The sequence below is a fragment of the Anas platyrhynchos genome, chromosome W, assembly GCF_047663525.1.
Source record: "Anas platyrhynchos isolate ZD024472 breed Pekin duck chromosome W, IASCAAS_PekinDuck_T2T, whole genome shotgun sequence".
In the NCBI taxonomy this organism is placed as follows: Eukaryota; Metazoa; Chordata; class Aves; order Anseriformes; family Anatidae; genus Anas; species Anas platyrhynchos.
The window spans coordinates 4,011,260-4,038,433 of NC_092620.1; the positions used below are offsets into that span (position 1 = coordinate 4,011,260).

Below are 27,174 nucleotides of genomic sequence, written 5' to 3' on the forward strand. Positions count from 1 at the left end.
TCCTCTTTTCCTGGGTCTGTTGTCGTTTTATCTGTTCTGTCTTCTGATATCTGTCTGCTAAGAGTTCGATGCCTCCTGGGCGGCGCGCTGAGGTAGCCCTGTGTTGGAGCTTCCTTCTTCTTTCCTCAAGTGTCTGCTGCACCCCGTGGGAGGGATGCCCCACTGGGGAGTGGGCTGGGGGTGGGAGGAGGAACCGCTATTGAGGAGAAGTCCACGCGTTGGGGGGGGGGGGGGTTTGGGGGGGGGGGGGGGGTGGGCAATGAGGTCTTGAGCGAGGGAAAAAATGGTGGTAAGGAGCTACTCGACTCTGTTCCCACTGTGCCGGAGTCGCAGTCTGCCTATAGACGGTTCCCAACTGCCCCCTCCACCACTTTTTTTTTTTTTTTTTTTGGGGGGGGGGGGGAACGGGGGTCGACGATGATATGGAACTGTTTCTCCTGTTTTTCGCTGCTGCCCTCTTTCTGTTATCTTGCCATAAGAGGACCTGGGCAGCCTTGCCCGCGACTCCTATCTGGGCCCTCGTCACTTGCCCTGGGGGGGGGGGGGGGGGGTGAAGAAAGACGCGGAAAAAAGAGGAAGGGAGGAAAATGGCGGCTGGGATCCGCCTACTGGTGTTCCCAGCTCCTCTTTCTCTTCTCCCTTCTCTTCGTCCTCGTGTGGTCTGTCTTTCACTTTCCCAGGTGGTTCTGTCTCCTTGCTCTCTGACTGCCAATCTCTCCTCAGGGAGTACCGCTAACCCCTTCCCCCCCCCCCCTTTTAACTTCAATTTTTACTCCTCACCTTCCTCCTTGTTGGTGCTTACTCATCCTAATGCAGGCTTCAGGGTTATTGTTTGTGGCTCTTGGCCCTGCGTTATTGGTCTCCTTCGGCCTCTCGATTTCGTGTGATTACTGCTTGATTTTGCCTTGTCCCCTTCCAGCTCTCCTTTGCTCTCTATTCTGCAGCATAGCTTGTTTGCTCCAGCGTATGGTGTTTCATTTTCAGTGTTACAGCTTCCATCGTTGTTTTCCAAGCTATTATGACAGAATTTGCCCCACTTTAGAACCATATTGAGCCATTAGCATTGTTCAAACTCTGTTTTTACCTGTGCATGTGGTTTATTTCAACACTAGTTTGTTTAAAAACACACATTTTCCTTTACTGAGATATGCTTCTCTAATATTTTCCTAGCCTTTCATAGCTTAAGTTTTATATTCAGTTTTTGTTATGATTATTTTTACTCTGAAAGAAAAATAAGTTGTTTACTTGTCACAAAGAGTTTCTAGTAGCAGGCAAGATGTTCAACTGCTATATCTTACCACGCGTTTGCATAGTAAAGAGATGTAGAAACACCTGTCAGCATGCATTCAAGGAAAGTCGAATATCCACTTGTTTGGCAATTTAATAGACCCTAGCGACTGATTTGTTAAAGCTGCAGTAGAAATATTAATTGTAATGCTGTAGCTCATTGTAACTAAGGTTTTTTTTAGACTTGTATTACTGGTGGGAAGTTTAGCTTAGTGCACGATTATATAGCTGTTACTTGCACATTCAACTAGGCAAAATCTTTGTGTAAGAATATAGATAATGCTTTGGCCTTAATAGCTTGTTTATGAATGTAGCATTAAGAATTCAAGTGAAGGATAGTAGTATACTGTGTTCTTGGAAAAAAGTCCCTTTCTAAACAGTTTTGAAACTAAAACACTGCATTTAAGGCAGTTGCAGCAAAAAAAAAAAAAAAAAGGGAATAGGGAATGGTGCTTGAGATCACATGAACAGTGTGTATTAAAGCTTATATGAAAAGACAGGAAAGCTTAGGAGGGTTTTGAATAAAGTGATGATTTACAAATAGGTTTGAAGATTACTTTCTGGATGTAATGGGATGTACCTATTGTACAGTGTTCTCATGTTAGCTTTCTCTTTGTAGAATGCCTAAGTCAAAGGAACTTGTGTCTTCAAGCTCATCTGCCAGTGATTCAGATAGTGAAGCTGACAAAAAGGTGAAAATTACATGTGGTTTGTTACTATTGTAATAACTATTATGTGGCAAAGTACGTGTTGTTCCATGTGATTTATCAGACACGTGAAAAAAAAAAAAGATTAGGGCTTGAGTAGGTAAGAGTCTTTTGTCTTGTGGTAAACTTTTTTTAAGTTGCATTTTGCTTTATGCGATATTTTCCACGTGGCATATCTAGCCATAAGCTTCGTAGACAGAAGGCTTTGGTATAAGCAGAAAATCTCCACCTGCCTAGTTATCCCTGTACCACTTGCTCATATTGTTTGTGTTCTTTTTCTTTTACTGTAATACTATCTGCTAGTTTCTTACTTAAAAGCTGGGCCAACCTGAGTGTCTTTGAGTTGATTAGTTTTTACATGTTAACTGTTTTTAAATGTGTAAATCAAATGTTCCCACTTATTTTTAAGTTAATCTGTAAGTTTTTGTTGGTGTACCAGTCATTATGAACAAAAACTGAGTATAATAATGAATTACCTTTTTTAGAAATGCTAGGTGGTAATGGATACATTAGATCTTTTAATGTATATGAGAAGACAGTCTGCTTTACTGAATTGATTCAAACGAGATGTAGTTGCCATAAGCAAATTAGGTATTCTGTCAAATGCTAATATAAGAGAAAATAGGTGATTTTTTTTTTTTTTTTTTGGTAGGGAAATGTATTCTTGAGAAGTTATACTCAAACTTTTTGCTTCAGTGGGCAATGAGGTTTTTTTTTTTTTTTCTCTGACAACCTCCTGTATTTGTTGCAACCATTCCTCTTTGAAAGAGGCTACCCATGATATGGTTCTAGCAGGTGAAACTAACTTTTGGTATTTCTGCATCACTTTTCTTGGCGTGAGGGAGGTGGACTGGGCGTATGTTTATCATGAATATTGATAGAAATGGTAACTTCATAGCATCTGCAAGTAATCTGATTTACAGTTGATACCATCTGAATATTTTGAAAACATTCGTTATGCTATAGACAGAGATGGGGCTCTGATAATAAAGGAAAAAAAGTTACCTAAATAGAGGTGACTTCCAGATCCTTTCTTTGTTATCTCATTGTTATTTTTTAGAAGTTGTTAGCTGTCCTGCATTTTTGTTGTTTTCAGAAGAAAAACGTGAAACTTCCATCAGACTATTTTTTTGATTTAAAAACTACTGAACTAACAATATTACTGCGCAGAAGAAGTAGGCTTTTTGAAATATGCTTTGATCTGACTCTCTTTAAAGCCAGAGTATTACAGATTTCACTGGGAGCAGAATTAGGCTCACTTGGAGATTATTTTTTTTTTGAATTCCAGTCTAAATTGTACAGTATTGGAGGCCTGCTATCACAAAAGGAATGTGGTAGTGTGTAATAGTAGTTTGTAGCTTCTAATGGAAGCTTTTTTGTAACTAGTGGTTGAAAGCTATGGTTCATGCATTTCTATTCTTGCTTCAAGGCCAAGCGGAAAAAGCAAGCAGCTCCAGAAAAGCCTGTAAAGAAACAAAAGACGGGTGAAAGCTCAAAAGGTGCCGCTTCTTCTAAGCAAAGCAGTAACAAAGATGAGAATATGTTTCAGGTAAAATTGATGACTCTTAAATCCTGGTTAAAGTAGCATGTTACATCATATTCATACTGCTTCAAAGTTCATATTGACTATCTTGATAGTGTAGTGCCTAGTCTTCTGAAGCCTTGGTCAAAGGGGTATTATGGTGCTACTGTACGGATGAGGTACTTGGAAAAAGCTTTGTCAGGTTTCAGTAGAAAAAAAGAATCTGAGTTGTGGCAATTGATCTAGCTATCCCTCCTGGCTTTTGACCATGGTAACTCTCTAGGTAGTCATTTTGTCTGTAAATACAGTGCTCATCATGAATATATTGTAAATATTAAATCAGGGTAGTTTCTGGGTAGAAATATTTTCTGATCGGGGCTCTTGAAAGATAGGTTCTTGGAAACTGAAGCATGGATTCTTTATTTAAGTAGGTCAAGGACATCTCGATTTTGGTCTTATAATATGGTGTTTTGGATTAGGGTTTGTTTGTTTATTTTGTGATGCAGATTTTTCTCATTGAATGTTGAAAGAGATTATAAGGTCATCTGAATGTAGATTTTTTTTTCAGTAGCAAGATGCATTTATGAGCTCCGGGCATGGTTCTTGGGGTTAGCAGTAGCTGTGCAAGAACTTACGTAGCTTTGAATTGCCTATTTTAGGGGAGTGGGTCAAGAGTTAAATGTTTGTACCTAGGTGGCTTGATAAAGGCAGGGGATAGGAAAAACTTAAGAATCAGTGTATCTAAGAACTTTTAGGTTTGTGAAAGGATGTAGGAAGGATGTCTAATAAGATGATTCCGATATTTGGTAAGGCAAAAGAAATGGCTTTGGGCTGTAGCTGTGCAAAGAAATATGGCAAAATATATTTTCAAGAGATAAGGCCTGCATGATTATATAATACAGGGCAGTTACTCTTAATGTTATCAGTCCTTACTTCTTGTTTAGTTAGAGGGAGGGCTTTGATTGAAGACACTGTTAATGACTGTACTAGACCGCTAGTTCCACCTAAGCCATCAGTGTTCTTTGGTCTCTGCCTGCCTTTTAGTTACTCAGCAGCAAATATATATTAGATTGCTTTTTCTGTTATGTGAGCCATTGTGTTTTTTTTATGCTACATCAGCTTAATGTACCTTAACTGAGGTGCAACTGTTTTGTGTGTAGGAGTGGCAGCTAATGATGTGAAACTGAGTGACTTAATGTTCTAAACCTCAGACTGTTCTAGAAGTGTACAGTTTCCCTTAACGTAGAGCTCTGCTGTATTCAGAAGATTCAGCATTTTTGTTGATATTTAGTCTTATTTTTTTCAAAGTTGGTGTAACTATTCTTGAAACTCATTAAGAATAGAATTAATCTAATAGGGAATTATTTCAGTATGAGACCAAGTGTATTTTATTTACACATCTTGGCCTTTTTAAGCTTTATAGGTAGTCTAGTATACTTTGAAATTTGTTAAAGAGGTTTGGGCAGAAGTGGAGTGCAGAAATTCATTTTGCTTCAGTTTCTGATATTGCTAGAGGTCCTAAAGAGAAGTGTTATTCATGTTAATGTGGAAGGGTTTAGTGTTTGTGCATTAGATTCCCATCTGTGGCTTCAAGCCCATGTAAGCTCTGCATTGTGTGCTTTGGTTAGTTTGACAAATTCTGTCATCTACCTATGTCTGATTTGGGTAAGATTTGTTAATGCTGTCTAAATACAGTATGACTGTTCAGAACGGAGCCACATAACACAAGGTATTTCACAGAATTTATTTGAATTTGTGTGAAAAGAACTCTGCCCACACTGTACCTCTTTTTATAAAGTTATATCTGCTTTTTGACTTGTGAGAAATAAGTTCGTCAGCTTCATGGTGTAATGTCTTTACCTACCATAAGTTCCTGAAAATAAATAATAAGCTTGTGATGCTCTCTAGAGGTGATTGATCATAGAAATGATGAATAGTGTTGCATCGGTAACCACCTCAGTTCCAGAATTCATGTTCTAAACCAATTTGTCCCGCAGAGCTCAGCTGTTTACAGAACTTTGCATTCTAGGGATTTATTATCTTCCTGTACTTATGCTATACATGTGGTTATCAGCTAAGATAGACTGACTTTTTATTTTGCAATTTCTACTTTTACAGTGTATATGCAGTTTTAAAAGAAACTGGCAATTAGAGGGGAAAATGTAGGTAAAAATACTTGCTGAAACTCATGTAGGAAGTCAGTTGTATATCTTTGAAAGTAACCTAGGCACAGTTCAGTGCATTTTATTTTAGGGAATGGAAACCTGAAAATAGTTTTTTGGACTTAATTCAGTAGAATAGTGTATCTGAAGAGCTGTGATATCTAATAAAAACATGTGAGCTTGTGTATTAAGGTTGAACAGCATTAATTTCCCTGCTTTAAAGCAATACAACCCTTGGAATGCTACTGTGATTATAGTAATAGAAAGGTGTCTTAGTCCAGTGAAGTTATTCTAGTACTATCAGCTGCTGTGTGGGGGAAAAACATTGTTCAGAAATGACTCAGTACCAGAATTACAGGTATCTGGACCTTAAGAAAAATCAATTTAGTTGGGTATATCTAGATCTTAATTTTTTTAAAAATATTTGTTGTTAATTAGAACTGTATGTTAGATACCAGTGTTAAAGCTTTTATCGGTGACAACTGTTTTGTATAGAGTTCAACTAAACATTCTGAATTTAATGTGAGCATTCAGATGAAATGTAGACAGGCGTAAAATCTAAGAATTTCAGCACTTTCATTTGGAACTGTTTCCAGTTAAGGTAAACTTACTGCCTAAATAATATGTATTTTATGTTCTTGCACCCATGTCTTACTGTAGTTGAATTACGATATGTAGTCTCTATATTTAAAATCCTAAATCATGTGACTGTGATTGCATCTCTAATTTGCTATATTGTATTTTATTTCTTAGAGCAAATCTTGAATTACTTGGCAATGCACTGATAACATTTGATTAAAGGCTTAAAAAGATGTTCTTGAGTAATACTTGAAGGGAAGGAGGTGTAGAAGTCACTTGAAGTTGGTGAAGCGTTATAGTATAAAACCAAGAAACTTTTTTAATGCAGGCTATTTAGGATATCCTTTGCCAGCAGAGCTGACAAATGTGGCCACGTTACTAAGTTTGTCTGAAAGTACTCAGCTGCTCTGACATCATAGCTTATTTTTGTGTTGTATTTGTTAGTGCTGTGGAAATAATTAATAAATCACTCATAAAACACTATTATGAATTGTAACCTCTCCTTCATTTTGAAGGATACCTTGAAGTAAGAAAAAATGCTTCATGCTTACAGTATCTAAAGATACTTCAATTGTTTTAAAAATTTTGGAGTTAATTTAACATGGTCTGAATAAAAAGAAAAATGTCTTCAACTGAACATAAAGCACACTTGTTTACACCTATTTTATGAAGTAACAGCTTAGACTTAAACATCTGTGGATGATTTTAATTAGTTTAGGAGTTCATGATTTCTGGTCTTACTTAAAGCTAGTAAGATGTTTTTGATCCCATGTTAAATTGTCAGTGCAAAATGCATCTATTAAGGAAAATTAATATTCTTAATAAAGCTTTTTTTTACCACCTTGTTTTTAAAATTGCTTGCTTTAGGATGTTGTGGTGGTTTAACTCAGGTGGGCAGCTGAGTTCCACCACGGCTGTGCTCTCACTCCCCCTCCTCAAAGGGGAAGGGGGAGAAGATATGATGCAAAGGGCTCGAGGGTTGAGATAAAGACAGGGAGATCACTCAACAATTATTGTGATGGGCAAAATGGACTCAGAGTAGGGAGACAGTAATAGGCAATAAATCTTACTAACAAGTTAGAGAAGGGAGAAACAAAGGAAAGAAACCAAAAATGCTTTCCTCTTCCACCTCCTCCCCCTTGAGTGGCACAGGGGAATGGGGACTGTTTTCAGCACTTTGTCTCTGCCGCTCCTTCTCGATCACTCTCGTCCCCTAGGCCATGGGGTCCCACCCATAGGGTGCAATCCTTCCTGAACTGATCCTGCGTGGGCTTCCCACAGGCAGTAGCTCTTCCAGAACTGCTCCAGGTATGGGTCTGTACCATGGGGTCCGTCCCTCAGGAGCAAACTGCTTCAACCTGGGTCCCCCGTGGGCAGCAGCTGCTGACAGGTCACCTGCTACTGCGTGGGCTTCTCTCCATGGGCTACAGGTCCGGCCCGGAATCTGCTCCGGTGGGGGTCCTCCACAGGTGGCAGCCTCCTTCAGGGCAGGTCCACCTGCTCCACTGTGGTCTCCTCCACAGGCTGCAGTGTGGAACCCAGCTCCTCTGTGGTACTCCATGGGCTGCAGGGGGACAGCCTGCTTCACCATGGTCCACAGAAGTACACAGGGGACTTCTGCTCTGGTGCCTGGAGCACCTCTCCTTCTTCACTGACCTTGGCGCCTGCAAGGCTGTTTCTCACTTTCCCAGCTGTGGAGTTGCAGCAGTTTTTTTTTCCCCTTTCTTAAATATGCTCAGAGGTGCAAAAAACATTGCTTATTGGCTCTGCTCTGGCCAGCAGTGGGGTCCTTATTTAACATTGGGCAGCTTCTGGATTCTTCTCACAGAAGCCACCCCTATGGTCCCCCTCGCTACCAAAACCTTGCCACGTAAACCCAGTACAGATGTGTTCATTCTTTAGAAACTGTATACAGAAAGTACATACAGAACTCTAAGTATTTTTAAATTAATTGCATTGTTTTTATTACATAACTTCTGCTTCTCAAATTCACATCAATGTATGATGTGAGTATATGTATTTTCAAATGTGGGGAAAATTTAATAATCCTAAATATGTAGTGTGGTAAAACATGCTATACTTCCATTTCTGCTCTCCACCCTCAAAAAAACAGGCCTCATTCAGTTAAGTTGTGGTACAGAAATTCCCAAAGTAACATTTTTAACAATTTCATGCCATGGCATGTGCTGGTAAACTGAAAGTTTTGGTTTTGGAACATCTGGTTACAGTGAGAAATTTTTAACCACTTTCCAATGAAGTATCAAGATGATTTGAGAACAGGTGTGGGGCCACTTGGTGGTTTTCTTTCATTTTCCATCTGTATTTTCTTTTTTTAAACAAACCAACCAAACACCATTAAGACCCCTCTAGGAATTGTGCTTTTCTTGTGTGAATATGTACTGGGTCTGGCTGGAATGTTAACTTTCCCGGCAGCAGCCCATACAGTGCCGTACTCTGTACTTGTAGCTGGAACAGCAGTGTTATCACACCAGTGTTGTGTCTACTGCTGAGCAGCAGTGGCACAGCATTGGGCCTTTCTCTAACCCTCCTAGGGGATGGGCGAAAAGTGAGGAGAGAAACATCACTAGGGCAGCTGACCTAAACCAATCAAAGGGATATTCCATACCATGTGATGTCACACTCAGCAATAAAAGGTGGAAACAGGAAGAAGAGGGGAGGGGTGGGCTCTCGTTGAGAAGACATCGGTCCTTCTCTCGAACATCGGCTGCGTGCGTTGAGGCCTTGCTTCAAGGACGTGGTCAATCATCGCTCATTTGTGGGAAGTAGAGAGTAATTTCTTTCCTCTGCACTTCCATATAGCCTTCATTTATTTTGTTTGTTTTCCTCCCTTCTTTAATTTTCCCTTTTCCCCTTTCCCTTTTTATTTCCCCTTAGTTAAATTGTTTAGTTCATGGTAGTCTTTATTTAATTATTATAATTATTTCCCTTGAATTAAATTATCCTTATCTCAACCCGTGAGTTGTTCTTTGCTTTACTTCTCCCCCTCCTCATCTAAAGGAGGGGGAGTGAGAGAGCGGTTTTGGGGTTTAGCTGCCCAGCCTGGTAAAACCACCACAGAATATCTAATGTTTTTTTTTTTTTTTGTTTTTTTTTGTAGATAGGAAATGTACTAATAGACGATAGAACTCAATCTTTCTTTATGACTGTCTTTGGTAGTTATAATACAGGCAACAAAAATAAATTGCAGGGTGTGGTAGTCTGGGTGTGATGCTGCCACTGCTGTTTTCCAGTGGTGGTTGTAACCTGCTTGTGAAGAGCCCAGCCATGGTATCCACTAGGCAGAAAGCTGTGGCCTCTGCATCCCTTGCAGCCTCTCCAGCCATGGCTACTCATGTGGCTACCCAGGCGGAGGTCTTGGGGAAATGTGTGGCCCTCCAGGTCTTGGGCTGTAGAGTGTGCCTGAGTATTGTCAGTGTCTGACAGTGTAGGATAACCTGACCGAAAGCCCCGGGACAAACGGACACAACGACCAGCGTTCGTGCCGTAAGCCAATTTATTACTGCGTGACATTATCTTATGTAGTGTCAAAGCGTCCCACCCAGGACCCCTCCCACTGTGCTCGCAGGCACCCCAGACCCCTCCTTTCGTGCATGCAGGCACAACTCAGAATAATCCCACACCTCCCCCCTCTTTATGCAGTAATGTACCCCCTTTAACCCATTACACTAAGCGTGATTTAATCATAATTACTTAGGGACGAGTATCCGTCCCAGGAGCAAGCGGTGGCAATGGGAACCCTTCATGATTTTTGGTGAGAATGGTCAGTATGCTGCGATTCATTATACTGCTTCTAGCTATTTTTGCTTTAATACATGCATATACTAGCCCTATCACAATGAATACTATTACCAGTAGCAATGTTGTTTGTAAGAGCGATTTAAGCCATCCTTCTAGCTGAAAGCCTAACCCCTCGAGAGCTGCCCCCAGCCAATTCTGTTCTGCGTCACGCTGCTCTTCTTTTATTTTGTCTATTTTGGCTATTTGGGATATGTCACGTTCTACATCGGCAGTTACATTTGGAATGTGTATACAACAATGGTCAACCTTATCTTTAAGGTATCCACAGATGCCGTGTTCCTTTAACAGAAGCATATCCAGGGCCAATCTGTTCTGCAGGGTCATTCTTGTTGTGGCTTGTAACTGTATATTTAAGTCCTTAAACCCCTTTTTTGTTATGTTGGCCAGTCTATGTACTTGCCCCATCAAATTGTATATCAGCTCCCTGTTGTGGTAGGAGGCTATCGGGGCAAACAACGATTCTACCACCCATCCTATCTTTATCCCAGTGGACGGTTCCTGCCACTCATCATCTTCTTCACTTCTCTTTTTGTCCTTCTCTCTATGAGAGGAGATTTTTTCCAAAGCGGGCAAAGGGTGGGCAATCCTAAAGTTATTTCTTTAACTGGGCCATCCAAACTTAAATGAGTCGTCCAAGTTCCATCACTGGCAGCCCACACAAAATGTCCCATGCTTCGTATGGTCGAAGATTTACAGTTCACTAAGGTCTTTTCCCTACCAGGTTGGCTGGCTATATTCCGATTGGTTATACTCATGTTAACTTGTAGACCTCTGCATGCACATCCGGTGGCTAAGGCTATCTTTACCGGGAGCAGAGATATTGTTTCTAAAGCAGTGTCACAATTGAATATTTGTGTACAATTCCACCACGGGACTGCCTTTACCCTCTCCCGACTACTAGTTTCCCTCTGAGCCGTCTCATATAGTAAACTCTGGTCATTATTCGTCCTTCCTACCCACTGCAAACACCAAGGAGTATTCCCCCCGTATTGGTATTTCTGCAGTATACTTAATGCCCGTGCTGACTCCCAACCCTCTAATCCTCCTAACTCGTTACCTTCTTTACACTTCTATATAACCTTTTCCTTTTGTCGTGTGCGTGGTGCATCATACTCACACATCCCTAGTCGTCCATCCTCGTTGTCTAGGTCCGTAAATATGTAATTTCTTTCCTTTTGACACTCAGAATAAAGGTGAATCTGACACTTTCTATAAAACCCTTCCAGCCTTTCTGTCTCTATGACTGTTTCCGATTCACATTGGATTGTTTTGTTTTTCTCAATCTGGGGTATTGGTGACGTGATTATACCCCAGGGTATAGGATCACCTGCGGATTTAGGTATAGGTAAACAAGCGGTCACTTGACTCACATTCTGCATTTTTGCGAAATCTCTAATTAACCCTATCATTAAATTTTCCTCTTGATTGCTCCTTGCTTGCTGTGTGTACTGAGCTGACCTTTTATCTCATTTTTAACAACACTGGAATTTTACAGACTCCTCGGGTTGCTCGAGGGCTGCGAGCAGTGCGATGCGGCCACAATAGCAGACCCATAGAGCACAAACCAAGTGTCCTGTTAGCTGGAATCACCTTCCAAGCACGTTCCTGAGAACAGAGCAACCAATAGGGGTTAGGTAAACGCCAATGAACAGAGTTTGAAACATGCGCGACGCGGACCGATTGATAAAGGGTTGTCGCATGGCTATTTACAGTCCAAGCATCCCCAGGGAAAAAGTCCACCGGTACAGGAGCTTGGCCCGGTGGCCCCACCCACACCCAGGCCACCGACTGATTGCGCAACGTGGTCTTAACTGTCCACAGCAGAACGGTCACATTCGCTGTTGTCCCATTGTCCCAAACGTCAATGGAGCCGCACAATTGCACCACCGGCAGAACAGTTTCTTTTCCATCCTCCATCGCATGTGTGGTGCCGTCTGATGACAAGTGTATTTCATGTGTCAGATTGATACCTGCCTGCACGGTGGCATTGATATGGATGGTAGTCAGCTTCCTTCCCCAGCAAGTAACAGGCGGGAGCAACCCATGAAGAGTCCCGTTGAGTACCGGCTCATCAGACCGTAGGTTGTAAGTGTATGGCGTTGGAAACAGCGGAGCGGTCCGGTAGCCCGCAGCATACTCCTGCTAACACTGATGCATCACGACCTAACAGAGATATAGGAATGGCTAGAACATAGGGTCTGAGGGGCCCCGCCTCCTGCCGGACACCAGCGTCATCCCAGCGAATCAATACTGGATGACGGCTGTTTTCGATCACAGGTTCCCTTTTCTTGGAACAATCACGAGTTATGTGACCACACTGTCCGCAACGAAAACAACCTCCAAGATGAATCTGGAGAGCAAACGCCTGGAGGGCGGATGTGACCCCAACCATCTGCTCACTGAGAGCAGCAGCAAGAGGCTGCATCTCCTGAGCCTTGCCAAACGCACATCCGCGAGCAATCAGCTCGCCCGCGCTTGCAGAAGCTGGAAGCGCTGCAAGAGCGGCCTTGAACTCAGGTAGAGCTCCCGTTCTTAAGCATTCTCTCAAAACAACATCTTGCGCTTCCGGTGGTAAATTACTGCTCGCCACAGCTGTCTGCACTCTATCTGCAAAGCGCCCAAAATGTTCCTCAGGTTTTTGCCGAATATGGAGATAACTGGGAGTCGGGCTGACTACAGCATTCATCCACTCTAATGCTTTACGACCCAAATCAGCAGCGGCAATCAGCACGGGCTGCGGCAGCAGCAGCTGTTCCTGCGGAGTATTCCACCTCCCCCGTCCCAACAATGCCTCCCCAGGCATACTATGTAAAGGATCCTGGGGATTCGCCCATGCACGCGCCATTAACACTTCACCTTCCTCTTCTAGCAAAGACTCAAACATGGGTACCTGCGCTGCCGTCAGGCAGGCTCGGGCAACCTGCTGCCAATCAAACATCAGGGGCCTTTGCAAGGCCACCGCATCCAACAGAACCTGTGTCTGTGGGCTAGAGAATCCCCCCTCCTGTACAGCCTTTTTTAACTGTAGCAGCATTTTATAATCCACCGGCTGCCACTGATGTCCTTGAGACCCCGCGAAAACAGGATAGCACCCTATCCGCACAGGACTTGGCGTTATTTCACAACCCGAGAGAAGACATTCTCTCACACTAATAGTCCATTTTTCTCTTGCCTTTTGCACCTCCTTGCAGATGCGCATCGGCTGCCGCGAGGTAGCCTGTCTAGGATCCTGAGACTCCTCATCTGTTGAACTCTCACTATCTACTCGTTCTCTCTCTCGGGACGCAGCACCCGACGGAACGGGAACGCGACGCACGGACGATGGTAGGGGCTTCTCCGAAAAAAGCTTCACCCGCGCTTCCCCCCCCTCCCGCCCTCCAGGGTCAAATGCGGGGGGGGCTGCATACAGCGGCAGCTGGAGGGAGCCCGAAAACGCCGGCGCCTGCCCGGATGCCACCCCTGCCCCTTCAGGACCCCTGGCATGGAACAGAATAAGGGAGCCCTTCTTATTTACCCCCCAAAAGGACCCATCCGATGAAGTATGTACGGTGCTCCCTTCCGCTGGAGGAGCACTAGGTGTTGCTATTCTTTCACGATCCAACCGAACTCGCAGGGGGGCCTGAAAAGGTTTCCCACCCTCTTCTTTCTCCTTCTCCACATTATTTTCATCCCCCGATCGAGCCTCCTCCTTCGCCTGCCCTGACCCTTCCTTTAGATTGTTTTTTATCGGCAGCTCCATAGGAGCCTGCTTATTCTCACTGTTCCCATCGGACAAAAGCATGCGGTGCACAGTAGCCCACAGGCATGCCTCGTTGGCTACCTTTCCCAAAACCGCTCGCATCGACCCATAGGTCGGTAGTAAAGTCTGCGCCTCTTTGTTCCCGATGCAAGCGCTGTCACATAAATCCCGTCCCACCGCTTCTAAAGTAGCCTGTCTCAGGCAATGAACAGGAGACCCCGCCAGATTCCGGCGTGTCGCCCAAAACAAGAGGGACCGTATGTCCTTCTTTCGTAAAGCTATTCCTACTTCCTTGGCCAAGGATTTTAAAGTACTCACCAACTCATCGACTCCAGGCCCCATGGCCTCCCGTGTACCTAGCACGTACGCACTGCGCCTAACTCGCGCCAACCGGTTGCACGTCGGGGTTCGTATCACGTCGGGGTCACCGTATGTAGGATAACCTGACTGAAAGCCCCGGGACAAACGGACACGACCAGCGTTCCGTGCCGTAAGCCAATTTATTACTGCGTGACATTATCTTATATAGTGTCAAAGCGTCCCACCCAGGACCCCTCCCACTGTGCTCGCAGGCACCCCAGACCCCTCCTTTCGTGCACGCAGGCACAACCCAGAATAATCCCACAGACAGAAGCAGCAGTGGGTATGCCTGTGGGAGGTGTGCCCAGGTTGAAGAATTGCTCAGCCTGGTGGCAGAGGTTCGGGAGGAGGTGAGTAGGATGAGGAGCATCAGGGAATCGGAGAGGGAAATTGACTGGTGGAAGCATACTCTACCCTCTCTGAGACAGATGCGTGAGCCAGCCACCACACGAGAAACAGAAGTTCCCCCTTCCCACCAGGCAATAGGAGGGGACCTAGGACAAGGGGGGGGAATGGAAGCAGCTTTCTGCTTGGGATGGTAGGTGAGCCTTCTCCCTGCCTACTTCACCTTTCCATCTACCCTTGCATAACAGGTATGAGGCTCTAGAGCTTGACAGTCAAAACAATGATGTAGATGAAAGCCCATCCCGGTTGGAAGGGGTGTCTAAGGCAAGGCAACCTACCCCCTGCATTGCTACATCTTCTATCAAGAAAGAAAACAGAGTTACTGTCATAGGGGACTTGCTTCTGAAAGGGATAGAGGGCCTGATATGCTGTCTGGACTCTTCCCCCAGGGAAGTCTGCTGTTTCCCTGGGGCTCAGGTAAGAGACATTGCTAGGAAAGTCACTTGCCTGGTATGGCCCTCTGACTACTACCCACTACTGTTTTTTCAGGCTGGTAATGATGAGGTAGCAAGGGGAAGTCCAAGGGCAATCAAGAGGGACTTCAGGGCTGTGGGGTGACTGGTTAAAGGATCAAGGGTACCGGTTGCATTTGCCTCTGTCCTTCTGGTAGCAGGGATCAGTGTTGACAGGTAGACTCAGCTCATCAATATGTGGCTCTGAGACTGGTGTCACCAGCAGGGTTTGTTGATCACAGGAGGGTCTATGCGACACCAGGTCTGCTGGCGTCAGATGGGATGCACCTCTCTTGGGGGGGGGGGAAGGATTTTTGCTCAGGAGTTAGCAGGGCTGATAGATAAGGCTTTAAACTAGAGTCTAAGGGGGAAAGGGATAAAACCAGGCCTACCAGTGATAAGTTAGGGGATGACATGCCAGAATAAGAGGGACTGTGTGCTAGTGAGATCCTTCAATCTGCTCCACTTGGTGCTGCGTACAATGAGGTGCATTTGGAGTGCTTCTACGCCAAGGCATGCAGCATCAGGAGATAAACTGGATGAGCTAGAAGTCTTGGCTCAGTCCCAGAGCAATGACATCATCGGCATAAACGAAACCTGGTGGGATGAGTCCTATGACTGGTGTGTTACAATAGATAGTTACAGGCTCCTCAGGAGGGATAGGCAGGGCAGGTGAGGTGAGGGAAGGTAGTGATATACATGAAGGAGGGGCTGAACTGTGTGGAGCTTGCAGTTGGTGATAGCAAAGCTGAGAGACTCTGGATTAAGGGATAAACAAATAAAAGAGATGTCGCCATTCTTGTCTGGGTGATCTGTAATAGACTCCCATGACACTGATGAATTATTCTTTGAGGAACTAAGAGAGACCTAGAGATCAACGGCCCTTGTCCTTATGGGGGACTTCAACTTGCCAGACATTAACTGGGAATATCACATGGCTGACACAAGCAGGTCCAGGAGGTTCCTAAGCACCTTGATGATAACTTCTTGGTGCAGGTGCTAAGGGAGCCAACTAGGAAAGGTGCCCTCCTTGATCTGTTGCTGGAGAACAGAGAGGGTCTTGTGGGGGACATGGCAATTGGCAGCTGTCTTGGTCTTAGTGACCACGAAGTGGTTGAGTTTAAAATTTTTGGTGACAGGAGGAAAACTGCCACCAAAACTTCAGCCCTGGATATGGGGAGAGCAGACTTCAGGCTACTACGGGAAATAGTTAGCAAGGTCCCCTGGCTTTTGAAGGTGTTGGCATCCATCAGTGCTGGTCAGTCTTTAAGCACTTCCTCCTAAAAGCACAGGATCAGGCAATTCCAAAATATCAGAAGTCAAGCAGGTTGGGCAGAAGGCCAGCTTGGCTGACCAGGGATGATCTTCTTCAAGAGCTTAGGCAGAAAATAAAATTGGATGGCTGCTGGAAGCAGGGTCAGGCAACATGGTAGGACCACAGGGACACTGTTCGCCTTAGTAGGGAGAAAATTTGTGCAGCCAAAGCCCTGTTAAAGTTGATGCTGGCCAGGTCTGTTGGAGACAATAAAGGGCTTTTTAAGATATGTGAACAGAAAAAGGAGGACCGGAGAAAATGTAGTTCCGCTACTTGATAGGGATGATCACCTCACAAACAAGGACATAGGCAAAACAGAGACATTTAATGCCTTCTTTGCCTCCGTCTTCAACGCTGATGATGGGCTTTGGGACCCAGGGTGCCCTGAGTTGGAGGACCATGATGGTGGGAATGATAAACTCCCAGCCAACCCTGAACGTGTATGGGATTTACTGCTCCACCTGGATCCATACAAGTCCATGGGTCTGGATGGGATTCATCCCAGGGTGCTTAAAGAGCTGGCTGATGTCATCGCGGGACCTCTCTCAATTATTTTTCAACGGTCTTGGGAATCTGGAGAGGTCCCAGTAGACTGGAAGCTGGCAAATGTGTTGTACCAATTTTCAAGAAGGGCAAGAAAGAAGACCCTAGCAATTACAGGCCTGTCAGTCTCACGTCAGTGCCTAGTAAAATTATGGAGAAGATGAACGCTGAAGTTATTGAAGCACACCTGGGGGACAATGCAGTCATTGGTCGCAGCCAACAAGGGTTCATGAGGGGTAGGTCCAGTTTGACTAACTTGATTTCTTTTTATAAGATCACCCATCTAGTCAACCAGGGGAAGCCAGTTGATGTAATCTTTTTGGATTTCAGTAAAGCTTTCAATGTGGTTTCCCATAGGATCCTACTGGACAAAATGTCTAGTATACAGCTAGACAAAAACATCATATGATGGGTGAGCAATTGGCTGATGGGTAGGACTCAAAGGGTTGTGGTAAATGGGGCCACATCAGGCTGGCAGCCAGTCACCAGTGGGGCCACCCAGGGCTTCATTTTAGGGCCAGTCCTCTTCAGTGTTTTTATATATGATTTGGATGTAGGACTGGAAGGGTGTGTTCAGTAAATTTGCTGATGATACTAAACTGGGAGGAGCTGTTGACTCTGAGGGTGGAAAGGCCTTGCAGAGAGAGCTGGGCGATCACCAACCACATGAATCACAGAATCACAGAATTTCTAGGTTGGAAGAGACCTCAAGATCATCGAGTCCAACCTCTAACCTAACACTAACAGTCCCCACTAAACCATATCCCTAAGCTCTACATCTAAACGTCTTTTAAAGACTTCCAGGGATGGTGACTCCACCACCTCCCTGGGCAGCCTGTTCCAGTGCCTAACAACCCTTTCAGTAAAGAAGTTCTTCCTAACATCTAACCTAAAACTCCCCTGGTGCAACTTAAGCCCATTCCCCCTCGTCCTGTCACCAGGCACGTGGGAGAACAGGCCATCCCCCACCTCACTACAGCCTCCTTTGAGGTATCTGTAGAGAGCGATAAGGTCGCCCCTGAGCCTCCTTTTCTCCAGGCTGAACAAGCCCAGCTCCTTCAGCCACTCCTCGTAGGACTTGTTCTCCAGGCCCCTCACCAGCTTCGTCGCCCTTCTCTGGACCCGCTCAAGCACCTCGATGTCCTTCTTGTAGCGAGGGGCCCAAAACTGAACACAGTACTCGAGGTGCAGCCTCACCAGAGCCGAGTACAGGGGGACGATCACCTCCCTAGCCCTGCTGGTCACAGTGTTTCTGATACAAGCCAGGATGCCGTTGGCCTTCTTGGCCACCTGAGCACACTGCTGGCTCATATTCAGCCGACTGTCCACCATCACTCCCAGGTCCTTCTCTGCCTGGCAGCTCTCCAACCATTCCTCTCCCAGCCTGTAGCTCTGCTTGGGGTTATTGCGCCCCAGGTGCAGGACCCGACACTTGGCCTTGTTGAACTTCATGCAGTTGACCTCAGCCCATCGGTGCAGCCTATCCAGATCCTCCTGCAGAGCTTTCCTACCCTCGAGCAGATCGACACACGCACCTAACTTGGTGTCATCTGCAAACTTACTGAGGGTGCACTCAATGCCCTCATCCAGATCATTGATGAAGATATTAGAGGACTGGCCCCAGCACCGAGCCCTGGGGGACGCCACTAGTGACTGGCCTCCAACTGGACTTGACTCCATTCACCACGACTCTTTGGGCCCGGCTATCCAGCCAGTTTCTAACCCAACGAAGCGTGCGCCAGTCCAAGCCAAGAGCAGCCAGTTTCTTGAGGAGAATGCTGTGGGAGACGGTGTCAAAAGCCTTGCTGAAGTCAAGGTAGACCACATCCGCAGCCTTTCCCTCGTCCACCCAGCGTGTCACTTTGTCATAGAAGGAGATCAGGCTCGTCAAGCAGGACCTGCCTTTCATAAACCCATGCTGACTGGGCCTGATTGCCTGCTTGCCCTTCAAGTGCCGCATGATGACTCCCAAGAGGATCTGCTCCATGAGCTTCCCTGGTACTGAGGTCAATGAAGTTTAACAAGAGCAAGCACCAGATCCTCCACCTGGGATGGGGCAACCCTGGCTATACATACAGACTGGGTGATGAGATGCTGGAGAGCAGCCCTGCAGAGAAGGATCTGGGGGTTGTGGTTGATAGCAAGCTGAATATGAGCCAACAGTGTGCCCTAGCAGCCAGTTGGGCCAACTGTATCCTGGGCTGCATCAAGCACAGCATTGCTAGTTGGTCGAGGGAAGTGATTGTTCCGCTTCTACTCTGCGCTGGTATGGCCTCACCTCGAGTACTGTGTGCAGTTCTGGGCACCACAGTACAAAAAGGACATTAAACTGTTGGAGAGTGTCCGGAGGAGGGCTACAAAGATAGTGAAGGGCCTGGAGGGGAAAACACATGAGGAGCAGCTGAGGGCACTAGGCCTCAGCTTTTCTTTTCCACAGCCTGGAAAAGAAAAAGCTGAGGGGAGACCTCTGGTCTACAGCTTCCTCACGAGGGGGAGTGGAGGGGCAGGTGCCCATCTCTTCTCTGTGGTGACCAGAGATAGGATGCGAGGGAATGGAGTCAAGCTGTAAAGAGGGGAGGTTCAGATTGGATATCAGGAAAAGCTCTTTACTGACAGGGTTGTCTCACACTGGAACAGGCTCCGCAGGGATGTAGTCATGGCACCAAGCCTGTTGGAGTTCAAGAAGTGTTTGGACTGTGGGAATAGAAATGTTGTTTTTGCAGAGTTACATTGTTCAGAGGAAAGGAATGTGGTATTGAGATATGCTTGCAGTGATAAGAAAGCTTGGCAGACCACCTTGTAAAACGTAGACAACCAGAATCCTTAGAGCAATTAGGCGGAAATCACTGTGTAAGAAACATTACCACCTCAAAGAGTATAAAAGTCAAAATAAACTTGAAATTTAACAGGCTGGCAACTGAAAGCCATGTCTTGTCTGTGGAGCATCGGATAGGTTGTGAACCTGGATTACCCACTCAGTGGGGAAATGGGGGAGGGTTCTGTCATCAAAAAGTATATAAACCATGTTTTGGAACTAGTAGGCAGGCTCTCCTGCTTGTGGGGCACCTGCCATTGCAATCGCAAATAAATTACTACTTCACTGAGATCCTTGCCTGAGCCTAAGTTACTGGCTACAGAGTGTTTCTCACAATTTGGGGGCTCGTCTGGGATCCAGTCACCTACTGGGGAGCCCCACCACCGCAGCAGCAGGAAGGCATGCCCCGCTGATTTCAGCGGTCCTGTGCATCGACGGTGGCGGTTCTGCGGAAAACTGACAGAGGGCCCGAGACTGGTTAAAGAGGCAGGATCTGTGAAGTAGTGGGGAAAGGAAGAAGGTAGGCACTCCGGGTTTTAAGAATCGATCCGGTAACTCTGTGCACAGACCAAGGTAAGAAGTATTAAGTATTGCCTTGGGGGTTGGGTGAGACCATGTGTGATGTGTGATTGAGATGTACTTTTGTATGAAGCGAGCGAGGAGTCCTGATCCGCAGTTCTGTAGCTCCATGAGGGGCGTGGCCGGAGACAGACGAAGCATGAGATACAGGAGAGAAAGGAAGTGTCTCAGGAAATTTGGTGTACAGCAAATCCTTGCACAGGGAAGTGCTTGGCAGTACACCAGAGAATCTGGTAAACTCATAGGTGTGCGGTATCCCTTGCATGGTAAAGTGCCTGGCAGTACGCCCGCATTTTCCAGAATCGGAACATTAGTGTGTGGTACCCTGCAGGAGGGAAAATTCTGTAGCAGCACACTGACAAGAGCTAGGAAAAAGGGGAAATATGAGTTTCAGGGGACAGTAAGATATCCCTTGGGGAGTGCCTATCAACCGTCCTTTAGAAAGAATGCTGAGAAACTGGAAGAATAACCCCAAAACTAAGGAAAAACATAGGAAGAACATGGTTAAATATTGTGTATCGGTCTGGACAAAAGAAACAATTAAATGAACTGCAGTATTTTGGCCAAAATACAGGTCTGAGAGAGATTGGATATATCAGGCCTTAAATTTGTATGTTAATGTGGTGGTTTTACTCAGGTGGGCAACCGAGCTCCACAACCGCTCTCTCACTCCCCCTCTCCTCAAAGAGGAAGGGGGAGAAAATACAACACAGAGAACTCGAGGTTTGAGATGAGAAAGGTTTAATTAAAGGAAAAGGGAATGGGGAGGAAAAAAGAAACCACAGAAACAATAAGTCTGCGCAGAAGCACAGAGAGAGGGGAAAAAAATTATTCTCTACTTCCCATCAGTGAGCGATGTTCGGCCACGTCCTGGGAAGCAGGGCCTCAAAACGCGTAGTGGTTGTTCAGGAGGAACAGCCCCCTCCCCCATGAGAACCCCCCTTTTTATTGCTGAGTGTGACATCAGTTGTTATGGGATATCCTTTTGGTTGGTTTAGGTCAGCTGCCCCGGCGATGTCCCCTCCCCATCTCTTGCCCACCCCCAGCCTGCTGGCTCTTGGGGTCTTGGAAGGAGTCCTGATGCTGTGCCAGCACTACGCAGCAATAGACACAACACTGGAGTGATATCAGTGCCATTCCAGCTACGAGTGCAGAGCACAGCACTGTGTGGGCTGCTGCAGGGAAAAGGTGACTCCAGCTCAGACAGACCCAACACAGTTAATAACAAATTCCCATTTTTGGAAGAAGAATCGGAGTATGCAGCTTGTTGGATAAAAAGAACAAATTTGGATGTGAGTAAAAATCAGAATAAAGAGGGAAAGAAAGAGGAAGAGACAAATGATAAATGGGACCTTCTGGATAACTTACCTCTTCCTTATAACCCCCAAGCTGCAGCAGTGGCTGCTGTAGCAGTTTCTCTGAGGGAAGAGACAGGAACTGTAAGTAACATTAGCCCTGGGAACAGGAGGTACTGCAGACTTGTAAAAGAATTGGAACCACGTAAAAAAGACCTTGAGAATTTTCCACTCCCTGGTACTAATACTACTAAATCTACTGAAGCTGCTATGTATCCTTTCTGTGAAGTGCTGCTGGGATCTGGACAGATAGGATATGTATTTGCCCCCCTTTCTAGCGGAGAAGTGCAAAATTTTAAAAAGGAAATGAAATCTCTGATTGAGGACCCCATTGGATTAGCAGAACAGTTAGATCAGTTTTTGGGACCCAACCTATATTGCTGGGGAGAAATTATGGCAATTCTGAATCTGCTATTCTCAGGGGAAGAACGAGGAATGATTAGAAGAGCAGCAATGCAGGAATGGGAAAAGGATCATCCTCCAGGAGATGGAGTGATTCCAGCAGAGCAAAAATTTCCAAATGTGGACCCTAATTGGGACAACAATAATGTGCAGGATAGGGTTAACATGAGAAACTTGAGAGAAATGGTAATTAGAGGAATTAGAGAGGCAGTACCTAAGTTTCAGAATTTTATTAAAGCCTTTGAGGTTCAGCAGAGTAAAGATGAAACTCGAAGAGGGGGAATGGGCTTAAGTTGCGCCAGGGGAGTTTTAGGCTGGATGTTAGGAAGAACTTCTTTACCGAAAGGGTTGTTAGACATTGGAACAGGCTGTCCAGGGAAGTGGTGGAGTCACCATCCCTGGAAGTCTTTAAAAGACGTTTAGATGTAGAGCTTAGGGATATGGTGTAGTGGGGACTGTGTGAAGTGGTTTCTTGGAAAGGCTCAGGGACAGGATGCGAAAGTATTCAGGAATGAATCCTGACGACCCCATAGCTCAGGGGCTCTTGAAGATTAATTTTGTGATGAAAGTGTGGCTGGACATAGAAAGTGAACTTCAGAAATGGGAGGGGTGGAATTAACTGAACAGCCGTTAGAAAAAAAAAATTGAGGGAAGCCCAGAAAGTGTATGTTAGAAGGGAAGATGAGAAACAGAAACAAAAGGCGAAAATGATGATCTCCATGGTGAATCAAGTGGTGGGATAGAAGGGGGAACCAATGGGAAAAGATTTTTTAAGAAAGACAAGGGTGGAATGAAGAAGAAAAAGAGAATGGGAATGTAAAATCAGTGGCCACTTCCTCCACAGCCAGGACAGAGACAGGTACAGAAAGGATGTTTTAAATGTGGGCAAATAGGTCATTTTAAATGAGAATGCCCTGAATTGAAAAGGGAAGGGAGATTGTTTACTATCATAAACTCTTAATAGGGAGGTCAGGGGTTCTCTGGACAGTGGTCCCACTGAGAGCCCTTGATAAATTTAGAGATGGGACCTAATAAAGAAGAGGCTGTATTCTTAGTAGATACAGGAGCAGCCAGATCGTCTTTAGCTTATAAAATATCAGGACTCAATTTGACTAGTAATACTTTAAGAGTACAGGGGTAGAAGGATTTGGTATGGTGGTGTCACTTTTTGAAACTACTCAATTATACTGGGGAGCTAAAACTGTCACTGGGCAATTGTTATATGTACCTGAAGCGGGGACCAGTTTATTAGGGAGAGATTTAATAGTCAAATTAGGATTACAATTGAAGACCTGCGAAAAAGGAATAACAGTCTCAATGAAATTATTAACAGAAAATGATGAAGAAGAAATAAATCCCATGGTATGGGTAAGGGAAGGAAATCGAGGAGGGCTTTGGACTCGATGATCTTGAGGTCTCTTCCAACCTAGAAATTCTGTAATATAACTCCCTTAAAGATAACTGTTCAAGAAGGGAGCTGAATAGTTAGAAAACGGCAGTATCCTATCTCTTGTGAAGGAAAAATGGGCCTGAAACCTATAGTGCAACCTTTAGTTAGAGATGGTCTTTTGGAGCCTTGTATGTCACCATATAACACTCCAATTTTACCAGTACGAAAGCCAGGTGGTTTGTACCGATTAGTACAAGACTGGAGAAAATTTAAGGAGATAACACGAAAGCGCCACCCTGTGGTTCCTAACCCTTATACCCTGATGAGTAAAATCCCTTATGAGCACAAATGGTTCAGTGTTATAGATTTAAAGGATGCCTTTTGGGCATGCCCACTGGATCCTGAAAGTCAGGATATTTTTTAATTTGAATGGGAAGACCCGGAAATAGGCTGTAAACAACAATATAAATGGACTGTTTTGCCTCAAGGATTCACTGAATCCTCCAGTTTGCTTGGACAAGAATTGTAAAAGATTTTAGAAACGTTTCAGATTCCAGAAGGGATGACATTGTTACAGTATGTAGATGATTTATTGATATCTGGGGTAGAAAGATCAGAGGTAAAAGAAGCCACAAACTCCTGATTTTTTTTTAGGAGAACATGGGCTAAGGGCATCTAAAGATAAATTACAGTATGTAAAAAAAGAGGTTAGGTATTTGGGACATTTAATCTCTGAAGGCAGACAGAGAGTAAACCCTGAAAGGATTCAGGGAATTGTGCAACTTCCTCTCCCTAGAACAAAGAAGGAGTTGAGAAAATTTTTGGGTTTAATTGGATATTGCAGACTGTGGATAGAAGCATATGTGCAGAAAACAAAGAAATTATATCTCAAATTATTGTAGGAAGAACCCAATATACTGAACTGGACTAAAGAGGAAAAAAGTAATGGAAAAATTAAAAAAGACCTTATCACGGCACCAGTCTTAGCTTTTCCTGCCCTAAAGAAATCATTTTATCTTTTTATAACTGTAAGTGAGGGTGCTGCTTTGGGGGTGTTAACCCAAGAATGGGGAGATAAGAAGAAACCTGTAGCGTATTTGTCTAAATTATTAGACCCCGTGTCCTGGGGATGGCCAGAATGCATTCAGGCAGTAGCAGCAACTGCCTTATTAGTAGAAGAGAGCAGGAAATTGACCTTTGGAGGACAACTGATTGTTGTTACCCCTCACCAAGTGAAGACTATTGTCACTCAGAAAGCAGGAAGGTGGCTGACAGACTCCAGAATACTAAAATCTGAAGCTATACTAATTGAAAAGGATGATTTAACTATAACTACAGAACCTGTTTTGAATCCCGCCTCCTTCTTGTCAAAGGGAATTGAAGATCCAATAAATCACCAGACAAAGATAAGATCAGATTTACAAGAGGTGCCCTTAGAAGAAGGGTAAATATTGTTTATAGATGGATCTTCTAGGGTGGTACAAGGAAGGAGATGTAACGGTTATGCCATTATTGAAGGAACAAATGGGAATGTCGAAGAAATGGGAAAACTGCCTAGTAATTGGTCAGCTCAAACTTGTGAATTATATGCATTAAATCAAGCATTAAAGTTGTTACAAGGGAAACAGGGAACTATATATACAGATTCGCGATATGCATGTGGGGTGGTACATACATTTGGAAAAATTTGAGAAGAAAGGGGTTTAGTAAACAGCAAGGGAAAGGAATTGGTCCATGAAGAATTAATTTGACAGATTTTGGAAAATCTGTTACTACCAGAAGAGATTGCTGTGGTGCATGTGAAAGGACATCAAAAAGGAAACTCCCTAGTTGAATGGGGAAACAGAATTGCAGATGAAAAGGCTAAAGAATCAGCTTTGCAATTAGAAGTAGAAGCAAAGCTGCTTCTTGTACCTGAAATAAAACTTCCACCTGAAAAGCAAATATTCAGTGAAAAAGAAATAGAAGCCTTTAGGGAATTAGGAGCAAAGGAGTCCAAAAGACGGTGGATTCTCCGTGATGGGAGAGAAATGGTAAATAAATAACGAGGGAAATTTTAGCTGTTCTACATTAAGGAAGCCACTGGGGAGTAAGAAAATATATATGTGTAGGCATGTATACCGTAGCTAAACAGGTGTGTAATAGTTGCATAACATGCCAACGAGTGGTCCCTTATGGGTCCCTTCCAACTCGGGGTATTCTATGAAATTAGTGGCTTTTGTAGGAATTCAACTTGGTAAGAACATAGGTATTTTTATTCTAGAAGGAGCCCCATTTGCAGAAATGTATTGAATGTTCAACTGTTTTTTAAGTCCTTCGTTTATATTGTCATTAACTATTAGTCTAAAATAAGCTGCAGTGGGTAATGTCATATGTCTGAGTCTAATACTGTTTGGAAAAGTGAATGCTCTAATATGTGAAAAACCTAATAGATCCTTCTATGTGTTTTTGACAGATTGGTAAAATGAGGTATGTCAGTGTTCGTGACTTTAAAGGGAAAGTCTTAATTGATATTAGAGAGTACTGGATGGATCAAGAAGGTGAAATGAAGCCGGGCAGAAAAGGTATTGTTCTGTATCTGTACATTATAAACAAAAGAGAAGTGTTTTTGTTGGCCTGAGTCTGTTTTTTCTAAATGGATCCTGCATAATTTAGAGAAACAAGGCATCAGATACAAGCAAATTTATTGTGGGAGCTATGAATGTAACCATACTTTTTCTCCTCTTAATTAACTCAATTTCTTGCCTCTAACAGAGGTCAGATTTTCTTATTTCTAATTTGTCTGAAAAGGTTTGGGTTTAGTTGGAATAAGATGTTAAATAATTTAAAACAATTGTGTTCTTCATTTTTATCAAATTTCAGATTAAAATAATAGAAACGTTCCATATGACTAATTTTTTGGGTGGGGGGATCAAGATTTTAGCTGACGTGAAAACACTTGAAGTGCTTGAGCTTTGGTACTTTGTGTCTGTCTAATCTGGAACACAGCATAAGCCTTTACACCTTTAATTTCTACTCCCATGCTTAATTTTATGTCATCCTTTCACTGAACTGTTTGTGGAACTTTGGCCACCTGCAAGATGAGGATGAGTTGATAGTTGCAGTAGTGCTTTCCTTAATGTCATGTTGCTTCTTTAGAAAAGCTTACTTCACTCATTTTTCATATTATGTAAAGGAAAGAGGTAAGTGTGAAACATTCTGTTCTGAAGATTAAAGGCATTTATATTTTTGTGATGTATCTGGGAGCAGCGCAGTGAATAGACGTTTGGAAAGCTTCAGAATTTTCAACATCTCATAGATAACAACTGATAATAGGTTTGCATGAGCAGGGTATTATGGGTACCTTACAGGAAAAATTCTTTCTTGGATGTGTTGCTGCTGTCTAACAAAAATCATGACTCTGGTGTTTAAAGACTAGTGTATCACATCAATCAAAAGCTTGAGTGGGAAGCAACAACAAAACTTGATGGGCAGGCAAAGTGATGATCTACATGATGTAGATAGAAATGTTTATCATTGTGGGAAACAGGACTGGATTTTATTAGGATAAAGTTAATAATCTGATAGCATGAGTGTTTAATGTTCCAGTGATGCGCTTACAAGCTGCTTACGTAGCTATCCTACAAACAGTATAAACAGTTGAAATTTTATAATAAACAAGGGAAAAAAAAACCAACAGTTAGGAACTGCTTTGTCATATACCATGACAATATACCTTTATGTATGACAATATACCTTTATTT

The 27,174-nt window shown here is 44.0% G+C and overlaps 1 protein-coding gene across 2 annotated transcripts in view; it reads left to right on the forward strand.

Moving 5' to 3' along the window:
- LOC113841554 (activated RNA polymerase II transcriptional coactivator p15) overlaps window positions 1–27,174 on the forward strand; it is a 28,765-nt gene that overhangs the window by 146 nt on the left and 1,445 nt on the right. The window contains exons 1-4 of one of the 2 annotated variants that reach the window (XM_072030488.1): window positions 14–92; window positions 1,907–1,979; window positions 3,424–3,543; window positions 25,887–25,995. In XM_072030488.1, the coding sequence (XP_071886589.1) occupies window positions 1,908–1,979; window positions 3,424–3,543; window positions 25,887–25,995 (301 nt within the window). In that variant the 5' untranslated portion in view covers window positions 14–92; window position 1,907. Of the gene's footprint in view, window positions 1–13; window positions 93–1,906; window positions 1,980–3,423; window positions 3,544–25,886; window positions 25,996–27,174 lie in introns of those variants that run through there. The other variant, XM_038169610.2, reaches the window with a different exon arrangement.